The sequence below is a fragment of the Podarcis raffonei genome, chromosome 2 (genome assembly GCF_027172205.1).
Source record: "Podarcis raffonei isolate rPodRaf1 chromosome 2, rPodRaf1.pri, whole genome shotgun sequence".
Taxonomy (NCBI): Eukaryota; Metazoa; Chordata; class Lepidosauria; order Squamata; family Lacertidae; genus Podarcis; species Podarcis raffonei.
In genome coordinates, this window is record NC_070603.1 from 109,985,819 (window position 1) to 110,008,635 (window position 22,817).

The window sequence follows — 22,817 nt, forward strand, 5'->3', positions numbered from 1 at the left end:
AACTCATAAAGGCAGAAATCAATTTTAAATACATGGAACCTGTATGATGTTTTGGTGTTTGTATTTAAATTTGTATACACATATATATTTATTAAAGTCATGAAGGTCACATATACTTGATGTACAAAAGAAGTTGCAAGTTGTTGCTAGATTATCCAGGGGGAGAGTGTGAATCTGGAATGCTCAAGGCGTGTGATGAATCTGTTGAGTTTTGACTCCACCCATCACTGCCAAAATGATGGGCTGCCCTTGTCTTGTGGATCAGCATCTGTCAGGCTTCAGGGAATTGGCTTCCTTCCCCCTTGGTTGTAGATAAGCAGAACAAAGGAAAAGGAGACTTCTTACCAGTTAGAAACTTTAATGATCCCAGCAAGGGGACAAAGAACCCGTCTTCTAGGAATGGCGGTGCTCCGAATGAAGAGGTCCAGTCCCTCACATCCCTAGTCACCCCTGCCACTTCTGCGTCTCGTAATCTGAGCTAGTTCCCTCTGTACTTTCTGTCCTGTCACTTTCGCTGCTCTCCTTGACCTTGGGGAGAGTGGATGGATGCTTTCCAGAGACAGTGAATCTATTAACTCTCCCCCCCTCCAGAGTTTCTTCTGCAAGCTGTTCCCCATCCAGTATTTCCCAGCTTCTGCCTTCTGAACTATGTTCCTCTGCAAATCACTTTTCCAAATCTATACAGTCCTCCTGCTCCTGGGAAGAATCAGGGGAGGGGGATTTTCCCACAAATGCCCCGGTGCAGCTCTCCTCAGCTGGGTCCCTGGTTAGGTTTTGGTTTAGGGGAGAAAGTGTGGGACTAGGCCGGGGGGGGGGGGGAGAGAAGGGTAGAGAAGTAGAGGGGATGCTTTTTCCGTGCAAGGCTAGTTCTTGTTTCTCCCGAGTACGCGCCTGTAATCAGTGAGCGTGCATTTAGCAGGAGAGCGTCCCTTTGTCTCGGCGTGTAAGATGCTTCAGGAGGCCCTAGAGCGAAGCGTGTGTATCGCACATGCACTGTGAGAGCAATGGTGGAGGAATAGCAAATAACTGTCAGGGTGCTTAAAAGGAGGCTGTCGTTTTGTGAGAGGGGGTGGGGGGAGGAGAGTTTTAGTGACGCTGAACCGGAAGAGCCAAGCGCACCTACAGGATACATGTGCTTGCTACTCTGAGTTTGAAGATGGGCAGTGGGAGTGGCACGTGCTTCTGCTGAAAGTAGATCTAGGGAAGATTAAGTTAATTGCAACCTTAAACACACTTGGGTCCCATTAAAGAGGCTGCTTATGAGTCCGGAGGAACATCGCCCGGCTGTGAGGTGTAAAGTCCACCACTCCCTGCAAGGTCTTTTCCACCTGGCCAAAGGGGTGGGGCCCAGACTCGCCCAGCTCTACTATGTTAAATATGAATTCTGTCATCAACCTTTGTACTGTTTTATTTTGAAATCTTTAAGATAATATTTTTGTTTTTTGTTATGTTGCTTTGACTGTATATTCTATATTTCACATTTTTCAGGTTGTTTTATTTATGTTTTATTGATTTAATATGCTGTAAACCGCTTTGAGGTTTTTCTTGAAAATATAAAGTGGAATAGAAATTAAATAAAAAAAGTTTCGAGCAGGGATATCCAACATGGGGTTGCTCAGATGTTGGGAAACAACTCCCATAAGCTTCAGCCTGTATGGCCAAGGTTGATGGGGGTTGTAGTTCAAAAGCTCAAGGGTGGAAAATCTCACGTTTCTTACAACTTTTCATTATGAATAATTATAGGTAAAACTTTTGTTGATACAGAGCTCATTTTTAGCTTCCAGGAGCAGCTGGTCACTTCTGCTTTATAAACAAACCCAAATATATTGACACACTTTACTTTAAAAGCAGATTTCAGAACAGAGACAAACACAACCTTTTTTAAAAATCTTTTTAGTTTACAAACCATAATTTTGTCAATCCAAGATCTGCTTTTCATACGTATAAAAATACTTTGTTAACAATGAGATACCAAAATGATAATAAAAAATCTGCAATAAAACATTATCAGCATTTAAAAAGAAATGCGAGTGGGATGTTCAAGGCATTGAGTTACAAATTAAGGCAAAGATCAACCATTGCTAGGTAGACCCAGGAGACTTAATCCGAGAATCAACCCCTGCCCCCCACAGCCTGCTTTTGCCTGTGTATTTGATTCAAAGATCACATAAATCATCATGATTTTTTTCTCATTAATTCTGATGGGCGGGGGCGAGTTAACCCCATGGAGGTATATATGGGTCTGAGTGGCAGGTGATCCACTGCCAGACCGCCATCTTGACAAGAATCTTTCTCAAGGCCTTGTCTGCAAGAGGACGGGCAATGAATTCTGATTGCTTGCTTGGAACTGAAATGTATTTGGGAGACACGGCTGAAGAGAAAAAGGGAAAAAACTCACAGCCCACTCCACAAATTATCCAGGCTGCTATGTGGCAGAAATGCATTTTCCCACCTTCCCTTGAAACAGCCTTGCCCTACAACGCTGTGTCACAAGCTGCCCTTGGGAATGGTCCCAGATCTCAGAAGGCAGGCAGTGGGGACGAGTGCTGTGTTTCCCTGGGAGGAACACAAAACTGGAGGCTGCTGAGCAAAATGGCCCCCGTGGGCTCCATTGTGTTCCCACTTACCTTCTGATTGCTTGCCTTCTCCCTCGAGGGCCACATCCACACCACATTTAAATCACTCTAGTACCCCTTCAGTCAGTCATGGCTCCCCCCAAAGCATTCTGGGAGCTGTAGTTTCCTCAGAGGAGACTCCCTGTTCCCCTCCCAGAGAGATAATACGTAGAGTGGCTTCACTATCTATTCCTTGTCACAGAGAACTTGGTGAATTGTAACTCTGAGGGAAATAGGGTTTTAAGGGTTGCCATGGTTAAAGACTTGATTGCCTCTTCTCTTCTCTTCCCCGCCCCCCAGGCAATATAGCTTCTATAGTTTCTATAGCCTACATATGGTAGAGATATTTAAAATGAGAGTCCTCATAAGGACTCTTTTTTGCTCTTCAAAATATGGCAACCACACCTAACAGCTCCAAGCAACCTTAACAAACTACAGCTCCCAGAATTCTTTGGGGGAAGCCATGAATGTTTAAAGTGGTATACAGTGGTACCCCCTTGACCCGCGCCCGTCCTGGCTGATGAGAGCATGTCTAGATGAGGTGCGGGTCCCCCTGGATGAGATCGTTAATCAGTCCCTTGGTATGTGGACTTTCCCAGGGGAGTTGAAGGAAGCAGTGGTGCATCTATTCTTAAAGAAAACATCTCTAGATCCTTTAGATCTATCCAATTACCGCCCGGTATTGAATCTTCCATACCTGTGTAAGGTAATTGAGAGAGCAGTTGCCGAACAGCTTGGTAGGTTTCTGGATGAAACATAGGCTCTGGACCCATTTCAGTCCGTCTTTCACCCTGGTTACAGGACTGAGACGGCTTTGGTTGCCCTAACAGATTATCTCCATAGACAGCTGGATTGAGGCGGGTCGGGACTGCTGATTCTCTTACATCTGTCAGCAGCCTTCGACATGATCAATCACGAACCTTTGGACCACCGCCTTGCCGACGTAGGGATTCAGAGCACAGTCCGACAATGGCTGCTCTCCTTTATCTCAGGTCGGGGACAGAGGGTGGCGCTAGGGAGGGAGTTGTCACTGCGGTACTCCTTGGTGTGTGGAGTCCCACAGGGTGGAATCCTTTCCCTGATGCTTTTTAATATCTTTTACGTGCCCCCTTGCCCAGATTGTCCGGAGCTTTGGGCTGGATTGTCATCAATATGCTGATGACACCCAGCTTTATCTGTTGATGGACGGCCGCCCTGACTTGGCATCGAACACACTGACCAGATGCTTGGAAGCTGTGGCTGGATGGCTGCGTGGGAGCTGGTTGAAGTTAAATCCTTCGAAGACAGAGGTCTTCTGGCTGGGTCGGGACAACATGGGGTTGGGGGCCCAAATCCCATCTCTTGCGGGGGCTCAATTAGTGCCAGCGCCTTCTGTCAAGAGCTTGGGTGTAACCTTTGACGCCTCCCTTTCCATAGAGGCACAGGTTGCAGCCACAGCAAAGGTGGCGTTTTTCCATCTCCACCGTATTAAAGCAGTTGGTCCCTTACCTTTCTCGCCCTGATCTGGCCACAGTCATCCATGCAACGGTCACCTCCAGGCTTGATTATTGTAACTCGCTCTATGTGGGGCTGCCCTTGAGGCTCACCCAGAAACTCCAGCGGGTGCAGAATGCCGCGGTGAGGCTCCAGTGCTTTACCAACTGCACTGGCTCCCAGTGGAGTACAGGGTCAGGTTTAAGGTGCTGGTTTTGACCTTTAAAGCCCTATGCGGCCTAGGACCCACTTACCTATGGGACCGCCTCTCCTGGTATGCCCTGCGGAGGACCTTAAGTTCCGCAAATGACAACATTTTGGAGGTCCTGGGTCTCAAGGTGGTTAGATTGGTCTCAACTAGGGCCAGGGCCTTTTCAGTACTGGCCCCAACTTGGTGGAACGCTCTGCCACAAGAGACTAGGGCCCTGCGGGACTTGACATCTTTCTGCAGGGCCTGCAAGACAGAGCTGTTCCACCTGGCCTTTGCTTTGACTCAGTCTGACCCTTATGTTTCCCTCCCCTTATGGTTTTGATCTATGGACTACTTTTAAAATGAGGCTGCTTTTTAAATTGCATTTTAATCTGTATTTTAAATTGGTTTTTTCTCCCCCTATTATGTTTTTACTGTAATTTTACTGGTGTTAACCACCCTGAGCCCGGCTCTGGCCAGGGAGGGCGTGGTATAAATAAAATTTATTATTATTATTATTATTATTATTATTATTATTATTATTATTATCAGACATTAAGAACTTCCTGATCCTGCTTCTTTATAAGACATCTGAAGGCAGCCCTGTATGGAGAAGTTTTAATGTTTGATGCTTCATTGGTTTTTAAAAAATATTCTGTTGGGAGCTGCCCTAGTGGCTGGGGAAACCCAGCCAGATGAGCGGTTATAATGTTGTTGTTACAATATTATTATTATGCTTCATTGAATAGCAGTTCCCGGAAGCCGCTGGAGGGGAGAGATGCTCTTGAGCTCCCATCCTCCTTGCAGGCTTGGCCACCATGAGGAAGGTCCTGAGATTCCTGCATTGCAGGGGGTTGGACTAGATGACTCTCAGGGTCCCCTTCCATCTCTACCATTCTATGATTCTAACAGGGTGCGGGACTAGATGGGCTTGATCAAACTACAGGGCTCTTCGTGGGGTGTGTGTGTATGTGAGAGAGAGTGAGAAAGAGCGTACCTTCAGGGAGAGGCCATGTCTCTTCTTTGCAAAGAGGCTGAATCAGCAGCAGCCCCCCCACCCGTCGCTTCTGTGTGTGCATGCAGAGGAACGTCTTTCTCTCTCTCTCTCTCTCTCTCTCTCTCTCTCTCTCTGTGTGTGTGTGTGTGTGTGTGAGAGAGAGAGAGAGAGAGAGAGAGAGAGAGAGAGAGAACCTTCAGGGAGAGGCCATGTCTCTTATTTGCAACCAGGATGAAGGAGCTGCAATACCCCCACACTTGACCCACCGCTTCCCTGTCTGCTCTCTCTCCACCCCAAACCCCAATAATTATGGGTATTGCATTGCACACCCCCCCAAAGCTTGCTGCACCCCGAGGCGCTTTGCACTCACCGGATTCCTTGCAGGACAAGGACAGTGCACGACGGCAGAGGGGGCGGGTCAGCTGTTCTAATTAAGCCGCGCCCCCTTTCTCAATTCAGTATCGAGCAGCCCCTCCCCCAGCAGCTTCCACTCTCTGGCTTTAACCTTTAAGGCAACGAGCATCTGTTCCCTATACTCTAAGCCCAGGTTCCCTCCCTCCTCTCCCCATTGGCTGGGTACTGCAATTATCCCGCCCCCGGAAATACCTGCCTCCCTGGCGGGGGCTCCCATTCCTGCCCCCGCTGCCCAGGGTTGCTGCCACCATAGCCAGGATTTCGGGTGAGTGCAAAGCCAGCGGCGGGGAAGGAGGGAAGGGGCTTGGCAAGGGGTGGGGGTCCAGGATGAGAAGCCCCGGGACGGGGAGAAGAAGAGAAGGGAGGAAAGGGAGCTGTTTCTCTTAATGGGGCCTTGAAGGTGGAGGGGGGGGAGGGGTTTCCACTGTGGAAAGAGAGAAGCTTCCTCCTGCTTGGATCTGGTGCAAAGGGAGTTGCAGGGAAGGAGGCGGGAAAGGGGAGAGGGTTGGGCATTGCAGACCAGCCTCGCCATAGTAATAATAATAATAATAATAATATAAATAAATAAATGCTGTTTATACCCCGCCCCCATTGTGCGGCTTCCAACAAAGTAAGAAACACCAAAAACATCCAAGTCTTCCGTTTTGTAGAGGAGATGGGGACATGGATTGCTGGATGGCAGAGGGAGAAAGAGGAAAAGATGGGGAGGAAAACAAAGGCAGGGGGGTCCTGGCAGGAAGAAGGAAGGGGTGAGGCCTTCTCTAAAGAGCTCTTTGTTTCTTGAACTCCTTGCATAAAGTAGTGGGGGCAGGGCGGATTGAGGTTTGATGAGGCCCTAAGCTACTGGAGGTCATGGGGCCCTTTATATGCCCAGCTGTCCTTTGTCAACCACAAATTTAAAAAATTTTTTCCTTCCAGTAGCACCTTAAAGACCAACTAAGTTAGTTCTTGGTATGAGCTTTCGTGTGCATGCAGACTTCTTCAGATACACAGTGTGCATGCACACGAAAGCTCATACCAAGAACTAACTTAGTTGGTCTTTAAGGTGCTACTGGAAGGAAAAAATTTTTTTGTTTTGACTATGGCAGACCAACACGGCTACCTATCTGTAACTGCAACCACAAATTGTCGCTGTTTTTTGTGTTGAATATAGGCTGTATGGTAATTTATGGACCTAATCGGTATCTAAAAAAATTTGCACATAATTGTTGAACTGAAATACAGTTGAGAAATATATTAATAATGAAATACAATTATGTATATTAATAGTGAAATAATTATTAAGCTCTAACTTAAAATGATTTTCTTATTCATAACAAACTTAATAATGCAAACTTAATAATGCATATTGGCATATGGCAATAACAAAAGTTCCTTTAGAAACACAGTTTACAAAGAATCATGATCTAGTCCTAGAAACTTGCTATAACTTGAAATTATAATAGGTGTAAATATACAGTGCAGACAACTACTAATAATAAATAGCTTTATTAATATGAAATTAATTGTTATAGCCTGTACAATGCAATTGTAGTTAATAAAATGCATTTTTTAATATCAGTATCAATATTACCATAATAGTCCACATACTTCATTGGGACAGCAGACCTTTGTACCCTGTTACACTTAGTGAGTGTAAAAGACAGTATTTCTAGTAATATGTCGCATTACAAATAATAGCAATACTATACACACCTGTACATAAAAATTATTTTACAGGACTAATTGTATTACTGCATCTACCCAATACCCATTCAACTGTATAATTTTATCATGATTCATTGTGTACTGTGTATACAAACAGTACACAAACATGATCTAAATTACAATACTTTCCTTCTTGCCTTGCCAAAGCAAAGTCACTGATGATATCATCAAATGATAAACTGCTTAGCTTGTCACTTTCTATGTACATGAGGCTGAAGTAACATAATTTATCTTGAGACATTGTTGTTCCGAATTCATTTTTTATCTTCTTCAGCTGTGAAATGGATCTTTACAAATGGCAATTTGCAATCATCATTCAAAGGAACATTCTCGGAATTTCTTCTACATTAGGGAATGCTGATTGGACATTGTTGTTGTTCTTTAGTCACTTAGTCGTGTCTGACTCTTTGTGACCCCATGGACCAGAGCACGCCAGGCACTCCTGTTTTCCACTGCCTCCTGCAATTTGGTCAAACTCACGTTAGTAGCTTTGAGAGCACTGTCCAACCATCTCGTCCTCTGCATATAAGTTAAATAAGCAAGGAGACAATATACAGCCTTGTCGTACTCCTTTCCCAATTTTGAGCCAATCTGTTGTTCCATATCTAGTTCTAACTGTTGCTTCTTGTCCCACATAGAGATTTCTCAGTAGACAGATGAGGTGGTCAGGCACTCCCATTTCTTTAAGAACTTGCCATAGTTTGCTGTAGTCCACACAGTTAAAGGCTTTTGCGTAGTCAATGAAGCAGAAGTAGATGTTTTTCTGGAACTCTCTAGCTTTCTCCCTAATCCAGCGCATGTTTGCAATTTGGTCTGTGGTTCCTCTGCCCCTCCAAAATCCAGCTTGTACTTCTGGGAGTTTTTAGTCCGCATACTGCTTAAGCCTGCCTTGTAGAATTTTAAGCATAACCTTGCTAGCGTGAGAAATGAGCGCAATTGTGCAGTAGTTGGAGCATTCTTTGGCGCTGCCCTTCTTTGGGATTGCCTTCTAGACTGATCTTCTCTGATCCTCTGGCCACTGCTGAGTTTTCCAAACTTGCTGGCATATTGAGTGTAGCACCTTAACAATATCATCTTTTAAGATTTTAAATAGTTCCGCTGGAATGTCATCACTTCCACTGGCCTTGTTATTAGCAGTGCTTTCTAAGGCCCATTTGACTTCACTCTCCAGGATGTCTGGCTCAAGGTCAGCAACCACACTACCTGGAGTGTACGAGCCATCCATATCTTTCTGGTATAATTCCTCTGTGTATTCTTGCCACCTCTTCTTGATGTCTTCTGCTTCTGTTAGGTCCTTACCACTTTTGTCCTTTATTATGGTAATTTTTGCACAAAATGTTCCTTTCATATCTCCAATTTTCTTGAACAGATCTCCATTCCCATCCATTTTAGTTCACTGATGCCCAGGATGTCAATATTTATTCTTGCCATCTCATTTTTGACCCCATCCAGCTTACCATGGTTCATGGATCTTACATTCCAGGTTCCTATGCAATGTTTTTCTTTGCAGCATTGGACTTTCCTTTCACTTCCAGGCACACCCGCAAGTGAGCGATGTTTCGGCTTTGGCCCAGCTGCTTCATCAGCTCTGAATCTACTTGTACTTGTCCTCCGCTCTTCCTCAGTAGCATATTGGATGCCTTCCAACCTGAGTGGTTCATCTTCCAGTGTCATAACTTTTATACGACCATGGAGTTTTCTCGGCAGGGATTCTGGCGTGGCTTGCTGGTTCCTGCTCCAGGTGAATCACGTTTATTCAAAACTCTCCACTTTGACCTGTCTGTCTTGGGTGGTCATGCACGGCATAGCTCATAGCGTCTCTGAGTTATTCAAGCCCCTTTGCCATGACAAGGCAGTGATCCATGAAGGACACGGTCATTAAATATTACTTGGTACAGATCCTGATGTGTCAGATTATCATGTTCATGGCTTTGACTTTTTAATGTATTGATGAAAATGGTTGAGTTCTCCAACAAGGTTCATGTCCACATCTTCAGGATATGTTTGGCTTAAAGCATTAACTTCTTCACGAATCTCTTCTTTTGCAGCATCTAATTTTGTTAAGAATGAAATAATAATAATAATAATATTTATATCCCAACCATCCGGCTGGATTTCCACAGCCACTCTGGGTGGCTTCCAACAAAAAATTAAAAATACATAAAATCGTCAATCATTAAAAACTTCCCTAAACAGGGCTGCCTTCAGTTGTCTTCTAAATGTCAGATAGTTGTTTATTTCCTTGACATCTGATGCAGGGTGTTCCACAGGGCGGGTGCCACCAGTGAGAAGGCCTGGTTCCTTGTAACCTTGCTTCTCGCCAGAAGGCCCTCAGCGCTGGACCTCAGTTTCTGGGCTGAACGATGGGGTTGGAGACGCTCCTTCAGGTATACTAGACAGAGGCCGTTTAGGGCTTTTAAGGTCAGCACCAACATTTTGAATTGTGCTCAGAAACATACTGGGAGCCAACGTGGGTCTTTCAAGACCAGTGTTCTGTGATCTCGGTGGCTGCTCCCAGATACCAGTCTTTTTTGCAGCATCATTGTATACTGATGCCCTTTGTGCCAGATTTGATTCTAATCCATCCATCACAGGTATAAATGCTTTGATTCTGAACTTGTTTCTTGGCTCAAGGTTCTCTAAAGCTTCATCTATGCCTCCTTATAGATCAGCAGTTCTCTCTTTTTTTTATTAAATAAATTTTTATTAATTTTCCAACATATATTAAAACATAATACAAGACAATACATAAACAAACAAACATATAAACACGTATAATTTCATAACCTCTTTTTCTTAAACCTTATTTCAACGACTTCCCCATACCTCCCTTTTCTGCATCCCTGTTTTAAACTTTTTCAGCAACCCCTAATTTCAATTACTTATAATTCACTTTCTTTAATCCTTTTTCTCTTACCCAATTATTTGTCACTGCAATTCTGTTTTACATTACCCATGACATTTTAGCACTCATTAATTTTACAACAGTTCTTAAGATAAACTTTAAATTTCTTCCAATCTTCTTCCACCGTCTCTTTTCCTTGGTCACGGATTCTGCCAGTCATCTCAGCCAGTCCCATATAGTCTATCACCTTCGTCTGCCACTCTTCCAGTGTGGGTAGTTCTTGTGTCTTCCAATACTTTGCTAAAAGAACTCTTGCTGCTGTTGTAGCATACATAAAGAACGTCCTATCTTTCCTTGACACCAATTGGCCCACCATGCCCAGGAGAAAGGCCTCTGGTTTCTTATGGAAGGTACACTTAAGGACCTTCTTAATTTCATTACAGATCATTTCCCAGAAGGCCTTGATCCTTGGGCACGTCCACCAAAGGTGGTAGAAAGTACCTTCAGTTTCCTTACATTTCCAGCATTTATTATTGGGCGTATGATAGATTTTTGCAAGCTTGACTGGGGTCATGTACCACCGATAAATCATTTTCATAATGTTCTCTCTTAAGGCATTACATGCCGTAAATTTTATACCGGTAGTCCATAACTGTTCCCAGTCAGCAAACATAATGTCATGACCAATGTCTTGTGCCCATTTAATCATAGCTGATTTAACCATCTCATCCTGTGTATTCCATTTCAACAGCAAGTTATACATTCTTGACAAATTCTTAGTATTGGGTTCCAACAGTTCTGTTTCTAGTTTTGATCTCTCCACCTGGAAGCCAATTTTCCTGTCCTGTTTGAAAACTTCATTTATCTGGTAATAATGAAGCCAGTGTCTTACTTTAGACTTCAATTTCTCATAGCTCTGCAGTTTCACTTTTCCCTCCTCTTGTTCTATAATTTCCCAATATTTTGGCCATTTAGATTCCATATTAAGTTTTTTCACTTCCTTAGCTTCCATTGGTGACAACCACCTAGGGGTTTTGTTTTCCAACAAATCTTTATACCGAATCCAAACATTATATAGTGCTTTCCTAACAATATGGTTTTTGAAACCTTGGTGAATTTTAACCTTGTCATACCATATATATGCATGCCAGCCAAACCTATTATTGAACCCTTCCAGATCCAAAATGTCTGTGTTTTCAAGAAGCAGCCAGTTTTTCAGCCAGCAAAAAGCCGCTGATTCATAATACAATTTTATGTCCGGCAGGGCAAACCCCCCTCTTTCTTTTGCATCAGTTAATATCTTAAATTTTATTCTGGGCTTTTTGCCCTGCCAGACAAATCTAGATATGTCTTTCTGCCACCTCTTGAAACAATCCATTTTATCCACAATCTGCAATGTTTGAAACAAAAACAACATTCTCGGCAAAACATTCATCTTAATAACAGCAATTCAGCCTAACAAGGAAAGTCTCAAATTTGACCATATTTCTAAATCTTTCTTAACTTCTGTCCAACATTTCTCATAATTGTCTTTAAATAAGTTCACATTCTTAGATGTCAAATTAATCCCCAGGTATTTCACTTTCTTTGCTACCATTAAGCCGGTTTCACTATGAAACCTCTCTCTTTCAGCAACTGTTAGATTTTTATCCAGTACTTTCGTTTTCTGTTTATTCAGCTTAAAACCTGCTACTTGACCAAATACTTGTATTAGCTCTAAAACTCTTTTCGTACTAGTGTCTGGCTCTTGTAAAGTTAATACTAGATCATCTGCAAACGCTCTCAATTTGTATTGTTTAGCTCCGACCTGAATCCCTTTAACCAGCTGGTCCCCTCTGATCATGTTTAATAAAACCTCCAAGACAGATATAAAAAGTAATGGGGATATTGGGCACCCCTGTCGTGTCCCTTTTTCAGTAGCAAATTCTTCAGTAACCACGTTATTTACAATTAGTTTAGCTTTTTGTTCAGAATAAATTGCACCTATACCATTCTCAAAACCTTGGCCTACCCCCATCCCTTCAAGATTCTTTTTCATAAAGCTCCAAGAGATATTGTCAAAGGCTTTCTCCGCGTCCACAAATATTAATACTGCCTTAGTATTAATATTGGCTTCTAATAATTCCATAATATCTATTATGTTTCTCACATTGTCAGATAAATGTCTTCCTGGGAGAAAGCCCGCCTGGTCTTTATGAATCTCTCCCACCAAAACTCTCTTCAGTCTTTTTGCCAAAATGTCTGCAAAAATTTTGTAATCCACATTAAGTAATGATATAGGGCGGTAGTTCTTAATCTGATTCTTCTCAGTCTCCGATTTTGGTATAAGTGTAATATACGCTTCTTTCCACGATTCGGGTGCCTTCTTCCCCTCTAAAATTTCATTACAGACCTCCTTCAGCGGTTGTACAAGCCATTCTTTCAAAGCTTTGTAGTATCTGGAGGTCAATCCATCTGGTCCTGGAGATTTTCCCAATTGCATATTTTGAATGGCTCCCTCAATTTCTTGCTCAGTTATCTTCTGATTCAAAATCACTTTACTTTGTTCAGAAATTTTTTGTAATCCATATTTTTTAAGAAATTCTTCTATCTCTTTTTCATTCACCGGCCCTTGTGCATAAAGTCTCCTGAAATAACTCTGAAAACAGTTTCTAATCTCATTTGGTTTATAAATGTTCTTTCCTTCAACTTCTAGGCTTGTAACCATATTCAATTTTTGTCTCTTCTTCAATTGCCATGCCAGACGTTTCCCACATTTGTCTGCCGATTCAAATGTCTTTTGTCTCATTTGTTTAATTTTCCATTCTATCTCCTGATTCATCAGTTCCATATATTGCCTCTGATAAAACTTAATTTCTCTCAAAATTTCATGTGACTTTGGCTTTGATCTCAGTTTTTTTTCTCCTTCTTTTATCCTTTCCAAAATCTTATCCTTCTTCTCATTCTGTCTCTTCCTTTTTATAGCATTCTGTTGTATTAAAAATCCTCGCATAACGGCTTTACTTGCGTCCCAAATTACTCTTTTTTCCACCTCTGTTCTCAGATTTATCTCAAAATAGTCCTTCACCGCTTTCTGGGCCTTTTTGTACACCTCTTCATCTCTAAATAGGGAGTCATTCATCCTCCATCTGAAGGAACCAGCTGTTGTTAAGTTCATCTCCATCTTTACAGCATTATGGTCGGAGCAAGTCTTTGGGCAGATTTCCACTTTCTTTATCTTCGGTGCCATCCCACTAGTTACCCAAATTTGGTCAATTCTGGTCCAGGTCATTTTTGCTTCAGAGAAGAAAGTTCCCTCCCTCTCAAGAGGGTTCCTTGTTCTCCAAATGTCAATCAGGTTCATGTTATCTGTCATTTCAAAAAAAGTCTTTGGTAGTCTCCCATCCTTGGAGACTACCTGTCTTTGTGCTTTATCCATATTTGTAGAGACCACTCCATTCATATCTCCCATCAAAATTACATTGTAATCCAAATAGTCCATTAATGTCTCATGCAATTTCTTAAAGAATTCTGACTTCCCTTCATTTGGAGCATAAATTCCTTAGATCAGCAGTTCTCAACCTGTGGGTCCACAGATGTTGTTGGACTACAACTCCCATCATCCCTGAGCTCTGGCCTTGCTAGCTAGGGGTGATGGAAGTTGTAGTTCAACAACATCTGGGGACCCACAGGTTGAGAAAGGCTGTTCTAGATCTTCTTCTGCTTTTCTTGTAATCAACATCAGGCAATTTGTCCTTTGCCTGTTCTTTGAAATGATCAAAAAGTTCTCTGGAACCAAGTTCCTCCATTTTATTCAAAATGTTTGTGGCTTGATTAGTTGTTTCACCCTTCTCTGTCGTATCAATATGCAGCCAATGCAATGCAGAAATTATTCCATTGTAACTGCCAAGTTCTGCACTTGTGGCCCTTGAATGAATTTCCCATCTAGTCTTTGACAAAAACTCTGGAACTTTTTTTTTTTTAAAAAAATATTTTTATTCAGATTTTATAACAAATTTAAGCATAATCAAAACACCAAATTACCGTATTTTTTCCATGTATACGACTAGTTTGTTTGTTTTTTACCAAAAAAAATAGTTTTAAAATTGGGGCTCGTCTTATGCACAGGTAGTGCTGAGGGGTGTTTTCTTAATTTGGAGTCCCTCCAAATAGGGGGTGTCTTATACATGGGGTCATCTTATAAACGGAAAAATATGGTAACTTTTACATTTCAATTAATCTCCCCGCCCCCCATGACTTCCCCCAACTTCCCTTTTTGGGTTATAGCATATTTATTTCTTCTACTTATAATTTCATACGCCTTATAATACTGGAAATTAAAATTATACCTTATAACCCTCCCTTCTCCTTCCTAGCGCCACCTTCCTCGGCAAAGCGGGCGCTTTAGGCACAGCCTCCAGCGCCCGCCTGAGCCCTGGGCAGGGTTCTGCTCGTTCCCTCGCTCACCCAGGGAGGTATCTGGGCAGCCTGGCCTGCTAAGCCTTGCCCCCCCCCTCCTGTCACTGGGCAGCGGCCAAGGTGGCCCCACCATGTGGGGTGTTGGCTGGGCGCAACAAAGAGGAGAAGAGAAGTTCTCCTTTAGAAGGCAGAACAGGCAAGAGCTGTCAGTATCACCTCATAACTCTGGTGTGGGGTGAAAGTATGTTAAATGGGAGATAAAGACGGGGCTTGCAAAGTGTGCTGTTGGGAGGGTGGGACGCGCAGCTGCTTTGTGTAGATGCAGAGGAGGCGGCTGCTTCCGAATTAAGCCTCCTAATTAAGCGGGGTCCCTCCCTGCCTCCCAGGCGGGGGCTCCCATTCTCGCCCCCCGCTGCGGGATTTCAGGTGAGTTCAAACCAGTGGTGGAGGAGGAGGGAAGGGGCTTTGCAAGGGGGTGGGGGTCCAGGATGGGAAGCCCCGGGACGGGAAGAGGCGGCCTGCACAAGTTCTGGATGGGGGAAGAGGAAGGAGGAAAGGGAGTTCTATTTTTTAATGGGGGCTTTGAAGGGGGAGTAGGGGGGTTACGCTGTGGAATGAGAAAGAGGCTTCTTCCTGCACGGATGTGGTGCAAAGGGAGTTGCATGGAAGGAGGGGAAAAAGGGGAGAGGGTTGGGTATTGCTGGCCAGACTCATCATCATCATCATCATCATCATCATAATAATACCCTGCCCATTGTCTGGGTTTCCCCAGCCAGTCTGGGCGGCTTCCAACAAAATAAAAAACACCCAAAACAACCAAACATTGAAGTCTTTTGTAGAAATGGCCTTCGATTTTAAAGAAATGTCCTCTTTAAGAAATCATGTCATGTAAATATGTATGTTGTCCTCGAGGTCGAAGCACACACAGAACACCTAGTATGAGCAAGCAGTGCTCCAAAGTGCTTCTCTTTTGAACTTGCCATCTAAGTTGTTTACTCATGGCAAAGGCTCCTGTTTCCCAAAAGGACAGGAGGGGGAGGTCTCTCTGCCACTTTTAAGCCACCCCACTCCCACCGCACGGAAGGCAGAGGTCTTGTTCATTCACAATCCCAGTAAACCTTGTGTGTATCTGAAGTGAACCAGGTGCTGCAGCTCCTTCCCCTCTCACTGGGCTGCTGCAAGAAAAGGCAGCGGAGGAGGAGCAAACAGATGGGTTTGAAGGCTCTTTCTGCCCCTCTCTCCTGAGCAGAGGGTGTTTGCAGGGCAGGAGGACAGAGGAGGCAGCAGTGGGTGGATCCACCGCCTCTCCCAGGGGGTCCAGATGCAAGCAGGGGGCTTCCTTCTTCTCCATGTATTCAGAGCAGTCCAACCATGTATTCAGAGCAGTCCTTTGCAAATTACTGTCTTTCTCGGTGTATAAGACGAGGTTTTTTTACCCAATTTTTAAAGTTAAAAAACATGGGTCGTCTTATACATGGAATATAGCAATTAAATATATAAATAAATAAATGCAGTACTTGCTCTGGCAGTCGCAGCTCCTCGCAGTGGCGAGCCCTGGGGCCTCCATAGTCTGCTTGCCTCCCCCCACTCTGCCCGCCCTACAGCTGGGAGGGAGGCTGTAGGCTGTTTGTTTTTGCCATGCAGCGTCTTTGTGCTGCTCAGCAAACTCTGCAAACTAATGGGGAAGTCCGCCTGCAAAACAAAGCTGCTGATCAAAGATATTTCTCCCCTCTATGCCTTTCCTGCGCCTTTCCCATGAAACATCTTGGAGGCTACAAATTTCTGCACTGCTCCTCTTGCGTAACGTTGCACCGCCCGCCTGCTATTCCGTAGCCTCCTCTACCCATGCAGACTCTGTAAATGAAGGGGGAAGGGGGGAAGGCCACCTGCAAAGCGGAGCTGCCGATCAAGCAGGAGGGCTAATGGCAGCGATCAGGCAGCTGCAACGCGAGTGGTTGTGAGCTGCGTTCTGGTGGGTTAGTGATTTTCAGCATTCCCCCCAAATAATCCTCCCCAAAAGCTCAATCCCCCTATTTTCAAAATTTTGAGGCCCCCAAAATAGGGGTCGTCTTATAGACAGAAAAATACGGTAAGTCTCATGTTCCATGGGATCTAGTCTTACCTCCTGAGTTCACACCAATAAAACTCCGAAACAGAGAGGAGTCCACCATTATTTATTGCAAAGCAATAGGTTACAGTTGGATCGTTCCACACAACTGCAACCCTGCCCAGTGGTCCAGGCAGTGGTATTTATATAATTTCAAACAAAGCATTTCGATTTCGACCAATCATTCACATCAGAGATGTCCAAGCGCTGGACCACAATTGACAGGTAGACCTCTGTGTTGTTTTGGGTCAATTATGAGACCTTTGAAGGCCCCGCCCCCTTTCCGCAAGAACTTCTGTTTTTGTTTTTGTTTTACTTTTTCACTCATTCGTTCATGATTTTATTTGCCATTTTCCCACACACGCTGAAAAAATCATACTCAAAGCTGCTTATGACAGAGAAAGCAGGGAGAAGCAGTGCAAAAGCAAGTTCACAATGAAACAAAAGCAAATGTAACAACATACCAAAACATACACACGCGATTTAAGTTCTATAAATATAACAAGATTACATTAACAACATTACTCCACCTGTAAATAGCAAAAATAACAAGGGAGCTGGACGGTTTCCCCTTGGTCCTAAAAATACCCCTTGGTCCTAAAAACAGACCCTCCCCTGCAGCAATTTGCAAGGCCTCATAAAGGCAAGGAGTGAGATAGCTGGAAACAGCACTCTCATGCTGTTGCTTTCATGTTTACGGAAATTGCCACAACATTAGGGGTGGACATATCAGGACACAGAAGGGGACAAAAAAGATGGGTTACTCATGATGTTCAGAACCAGCTGCTATTTGCCTCTGCCTGCATAGCTAGTGATGATGGGAGCTGTAGTGCAGCAACAGCTGGGAGGGTCACAGGCTCCCCCTCTCTGACTTAAAATATCAGATATGTTGTTTTGATGTATGCTTTGACCATCTTTGTCAGTGAAGAAGAAGGTTGTCATTGTGGTAAGAACCACCTTTTAACCCTAGCTTGGCTTCTGTTATCCATGCCATGATAGCCTCCTGTTTGGATTACTGCAATACATTGAATATGGATGGGTCTACTTCTGAAGAGGGCCCAGAAATTTCATTTCATTCAGAACACAGATGCAAGATTGCCAGCTGAGACAGAGTGGTACAATTTGTTTATACAGTGGTGCCTCGCAAGACGAAATTAATTCGTTCCACGAGTCTTTTCGTCTTGCGATGTTTTTTGTCTTGCGGAGCATGGTCCGTCGCAACTGCGCCTCTTCAAGCGGCTTTAGGGGAAAAGCGAACAAACTCGCAAGATGTTTTCATCTTGCGAAGCAAGCCCATAGGGAAAATCGTCTTGCGAAGCGACGCAAAAAACGAAAAACCCTTTCGTCTTGCGCGTTTTTCGTTTTGCGAGGCATTCGTCTTGCGGGGCACCACTGTATATGTCTATGTATTTTGCAGAATATGTAGACCGCTAAACATCAAAATACCCAAGCAGTGTACAATAAAAAAGTGAAATAACAACGAAATATAAAAAACATAATGAAACAGATTTCAGACATAAGAAATGTGTTCAAATGTGGCAAGGGCAGTGAGATCCTCAGACCATTGCAAAACAGGTGGTGGATGTTTATCCTTCCAGCTCAAAGTAGAAGTCTCAGCAACCATAAAGGCTCACAAAATCTACTTGGTTGTTTTGCCATTAATCCTCATACTACAGGAATGTAATTTAAAGCATTTGCAAATTTCAAGGATTTTGCCAATAAAAAAACCAACCTGGATAACTTCAGACTAAAAAGAAAATATCACTGGGCATGCTCTCATATGCTTCAGTGAGATATTTCTAGCATTACACCTCCAGTATATTTCTGTATTACACAGTGCCTTCCAGTAAAAATATTGTGCAGGCCAGTATACATTAAACATCAGCTTTTGCTGGATCAATGGCAAATTTAAGTCATAAAAATGCATCCCTGTCACCCCTCTTTTCTTCATTTTGGCAGCTTGGTTTTGGGAGAAGGAGAACCGTCGCTACCATTAAACAACAGGGAGTTAGAAATCCCTGGTCATCTGCTACAAATCACGTCCCTGGTGCATAGCTGTCAACGTTTCCCTGTTTTTAAGGCAAATTCCCTTATTCCAAATAGGATTCCTTGCAAGAAAAGGGAAAAGTTGACAGCTATACCCTGGTGTAAGCTGTCGCCTGAACCCTTTTTTAAAAAATAATAATATTTATTAAAGTTTTAAGGGGTACAAAACTAAAAAAATAAAAAACATCATTTTAAACAAAAAACAATACAGCGCAAGAACTTCTGCACATGCTCCTGTTTCTGTTTTTGCTCAGCAGTTCCTTGTTTTAATGTTTATTGTTGCCAAAAGAATCTAAATTTTTCTTGCGTCCCCCGCCTCCTTAAAAAAGTCCCTTTAGAGTTTCACGTTCCTCATATTCATCATTACCTCATTTTATTTATAATACACATGTGCGATAAGCACTGGCAATTTCTCCTGATTTAGTTTTGATTCCCACAGCATTCTGTTATGTTGTGTTGGTGTGCATGTTGGGAAGCTGTGTTACATGCAGCCATTTGCACCATGTGGCGACTCATGTTCCAGTTTTCAGCTGTATCTTTGTGGTTCTCATATTAGCTGTATTTCTGCCCCAATTGGGGGGCGGCAACTTGCAAAATAATCAGTTATAAAGCACAGACTACCATAACTTCTGTTCTAGAAGAACACTCAAGGATTTACAGAGATACACATTATTACATTTATTGTGGCCCTTTGGGCAACTGCCACAAGGCCACTACTGCCCATACCATGCCAACCTTAGGAAGGGAGAAGGGACAGGCAGACGGAAGGAATTGCCAAAGGTGTTTGAAAATGGGTGGAGGCTCTTGGGAAGTGGGTGCCCAATAGGGGCTTCTACAGAGGCAGCAGAATCCCTGCAGGGGATCTGAGACTCCCTTGACTTCTTCCTTCCTCCCAGGAAGCTACAACTTGCCTTGGCTTCTGCGCTCCTCAAGAAGTTGAACCTGTAAACCTGGTCAGGATGGACGGAGGAAGATGGTTCATTTATTGTCTTTCCTAAAAGTCTAACAGGATTTTCTCTCTCTCCCCCCACTCCCAAACAGGTGAGGAAGACGATGGTCGGAATTCTACGGAGCCGTCTGTGAATTTATTGGGAAGAACAAAGAAACAGTTTAAATGCAAGGAATGTGGAATGTGCTTTAGTCACTTTGGAAGTCTGAGGATACACCAACAAACTCACACAGGAGAGAATCCATTTAAATACATGGAGTGTGAAAAGAATTTCAGTGAAAGTGGAGACCTTAGAATACATCAACAAAATCACAATGGGGAGAAACCGTTTAAATGCATTGAATGTGGAAAGAGCTTCAGTCGTAGTGGAGACCTTAGAACACATCAACGAACTCACACGGGGGAGAAACCATTTCAATGCACTGAATGTGGAAAGAGCTTCAGTGATAGAGGAGCCCTCAGAACACATCAACGAACTCACACAGGGGAGAAACCCTTTAAATGTATTGAATGTGGAAAGAGCTTTAGTCGTAGTGGAGCCCTTAGAATACATCAACGAACTCACACGGGGGAGAAACCATTTAAATGCATTGATTGTGAAAAGAGCTTCAGTGATAGAGGAGCCCTCAGAACACATCAACGAACTCACACAGGGGAGAAACCGTTTAAATGCATTGAATGTGGAAAGAGCTTCAGTTGTAGTGGTCCCCTTAGAATACATCAACGAACTCACACAGGGGAGAAACCCTTTAAATGTATTGAATGTGGAAAGAGCTTTAGTCAAAGTGGAGACCTTAGAATACATCAACGAACTCACACGGGGGAGAAACCGTTTAAATGCATTGAATGTGGAAAGAGCTTGGCTTCTAGTAGAGCCCTTAGAATACATCAACGAACTCACACGGGGGAGGAACCGTTTAAATGCATTGAATGTGGAAAGAGCTTGGCTTCTAGTGGAGCCCTTAGAATACATCAACGAACTCACACGGGGGAGAAACCGTTTAAATGTATTGAATGTGGAAAGAGCTTCAGTGATGGAGGAGCCCTCAGAACACATCAACGAACTCACACAGGGGAGAAACCCTTTAAATGTATTGAATGTGGAAAGAACTTCAGTCGTAGTGGAAACCTTAGAAAACATCAACAAACTCACACGGGGGAGAAACCATTTAAATGTATTGAATGTGGAAAGAGCTTCAGACGAAATGCAGCCCTTAGAATACATCAACGAACTCACACAGGAGAGAAACCATTTGAATGTATGGAATGTGGAAAGAGCTTCAGTTGTAGTGGAGACCTAAGAACACATCAACGAACTCACACGGGGGAGAAACCGTTTAAATGCATTGAATGTGGAAAGAGCTTCAGACGAAATGCAGCCCTTAGAATACATCAACGAACTCACACAGGAGAGAAACCATTTGAATGTATGGAATGTGGAAAGAGCTTCAGAGAAAATGCAGCCCTTAGAAGACATCAACGAACTCACACAGGAGAGAAACCATTTGAATGTATGGAATGTGGAAAGAGCTTCAGTTGTAGTGGAGACCTCAGAACACATCAACGAACTCACACGGGGGAGAAACCGTTTAAATGCATTGAATGTGGAAAGAGCTTTAGTCGTAGTGGAGACATTAGAATACATCAACGAACTCACACGGGGGAGAAACCGTTTAAATGTATTGAATGTGGAAAGAGCTTCAGTCAAAGTACAAACCTTAGAATACATCAGCAAACTCATACAGGGCAGAAAACATTTAAATGTATGGAGTGTGGTAAGAGCTTCACACAGTGTGGAGACCTTAATATTCATAAGCGAATTCACCCAGGTGAAAAGCCATATCAATGTATGCAATGTTCCATTCAAGTTTCACTCTTTACTTCACATCAAGAAACTCATAAAGGCGGAAATGAATTTTAAATGCATGGAATCCGTTTGATGTTTTGGTGTTTGTATTTAAATTTGTATACACATATATATGTATTAAAGTAATGAAGGTCACATATACTAAATGTAGACAAGAAGTTGGAAGTTGTTGCTAGATAAACGGGGAGAGTGTGAATCTGGAATGCTCAAGGTGTGTGATGAATCTGTTGAGTTTTGACCTCCGCCCTTCAATGCCAAAATGATGGGCTGCCCTTGTCTTGTGGATCAGCATCTGTCTGCTTTAGGGAAATGGGGTACCTCAGATGTTGGGAAACAACGCCCATAAGTCTCAGCCCATATGGCCAAGAATGATGGGAGTTGTAGTTCAAAAACTCAAGGGTGGAAAATCTCACGTTTCTTAGAACTTTCCTTTATGAATAATTATAGGTAAAACTTTTGTTGATACAGAGCTCATTTTTTATTCCAGGAGCAGCTGGTCACTTCTGCTTTATAAACAAAGCCAAATATATTGACACACTTTACATTAAAACCAAATTTTAGAACAGAGACAAACTTTTTTTTAAAGCCCTTTTTTTCCCCTTTACAAACCATTATCTTCTCAATCCAAGATTTGCTTTTCATATGTATAAAAATACTTGGTTAGCAAGGGGGTACAGAAATAATAAAAAAGCTACAATAAAAGCATTGTCAGCGTTTAAAAAGAAATGCTATTGGATCTTCAAGGCATTGAGTTACAAATTAAGGCAAAGATCAACCATTTCTTCTGCTAGCTGTTCCCCATCCAGTATTTCCCATCTTCTGCCTTCTGAACTCATAGAATCATAGAGTTGGAAGAGACCACAAGGGCCATCGAGTCCAACCCCCTCTTCCTCCGCAAACCACTGTTCCAAATCTATACAGTCCTCCTGCTCCTGGGAAGATTCAGAGGGAGGCTCCCACGAGTGCGCCTCAGTGCAGCTCTCCTCAGCTGGGTTCCTGGTTAGGTTTTGGTTTAGGGGAGCAAGCATGGGCCTGGCCCTTGGGTGGGGGCGAGGGGAGAAGAGAAGTAGATGGGATGCTTCTTTTTCCTTGCAAGGCTAGTTCCTGTTTCTCCCAAGTATGTGCCTGTAATCAGCGAGAGTGCATTTAGCAGGAGTGTATCCCTTTGTTTTGGAGTGCAAGATGATTCAGAAGGCGTTAGAGCGTAGT

General features: G+C 43.2%; 2 protein-coding genes across 3 annotated transcripts in view; both read left to right on the top strand.

Moving 5' to 3' along the window:
• LOC128408742 (zinc finger protein 709-like) overlaps positions 1–2,007 on the top strand; it is a 60,187-nt gene extending 58,180 nt beyond the window's left edge. The window contains exon 6 of the mRNA XM_053378767.1: positions 12–2,007. The gene's annotated coding sequence lies outside the window, so the exon portion shown is untranslated. The remainder of the gene's footprint in view (positions 1–11) is intronic.
• The window catches only part of LOC128408631 (oocyte zinc finger protein XlCOF6-like), a 58,907-nt gene extending 36,714 nt beyond the window's left edge, over positions 1–22,193 (top strand). The window contains exons 1-2 of one of the 2 annotated variants that reach the window (XM_053378596.1): positions 5,403–5,954; positions 19,834–22,193. In XM_053378596.1, the coding sequence (XP_053234571.1) occupies positions 19,923–21,662 (1,740 nt within the window). In that variant the 5' untranslated portion in view covers positions 5,403–5,954; positions 19,834–19,922 and the 3' untranslated portion in view covers positions 21,663–22,193. Of the gene's footprint in view, positions 1–5,402; positions 5,955–19,833 lie in introns of those variants that run through there. The other variant, XM_053378598.1, reaches the window with a different exon arrangement.
• The last annotated feature ends 624 nt before the right edge of the window (positions 22,194–22,817 follow it).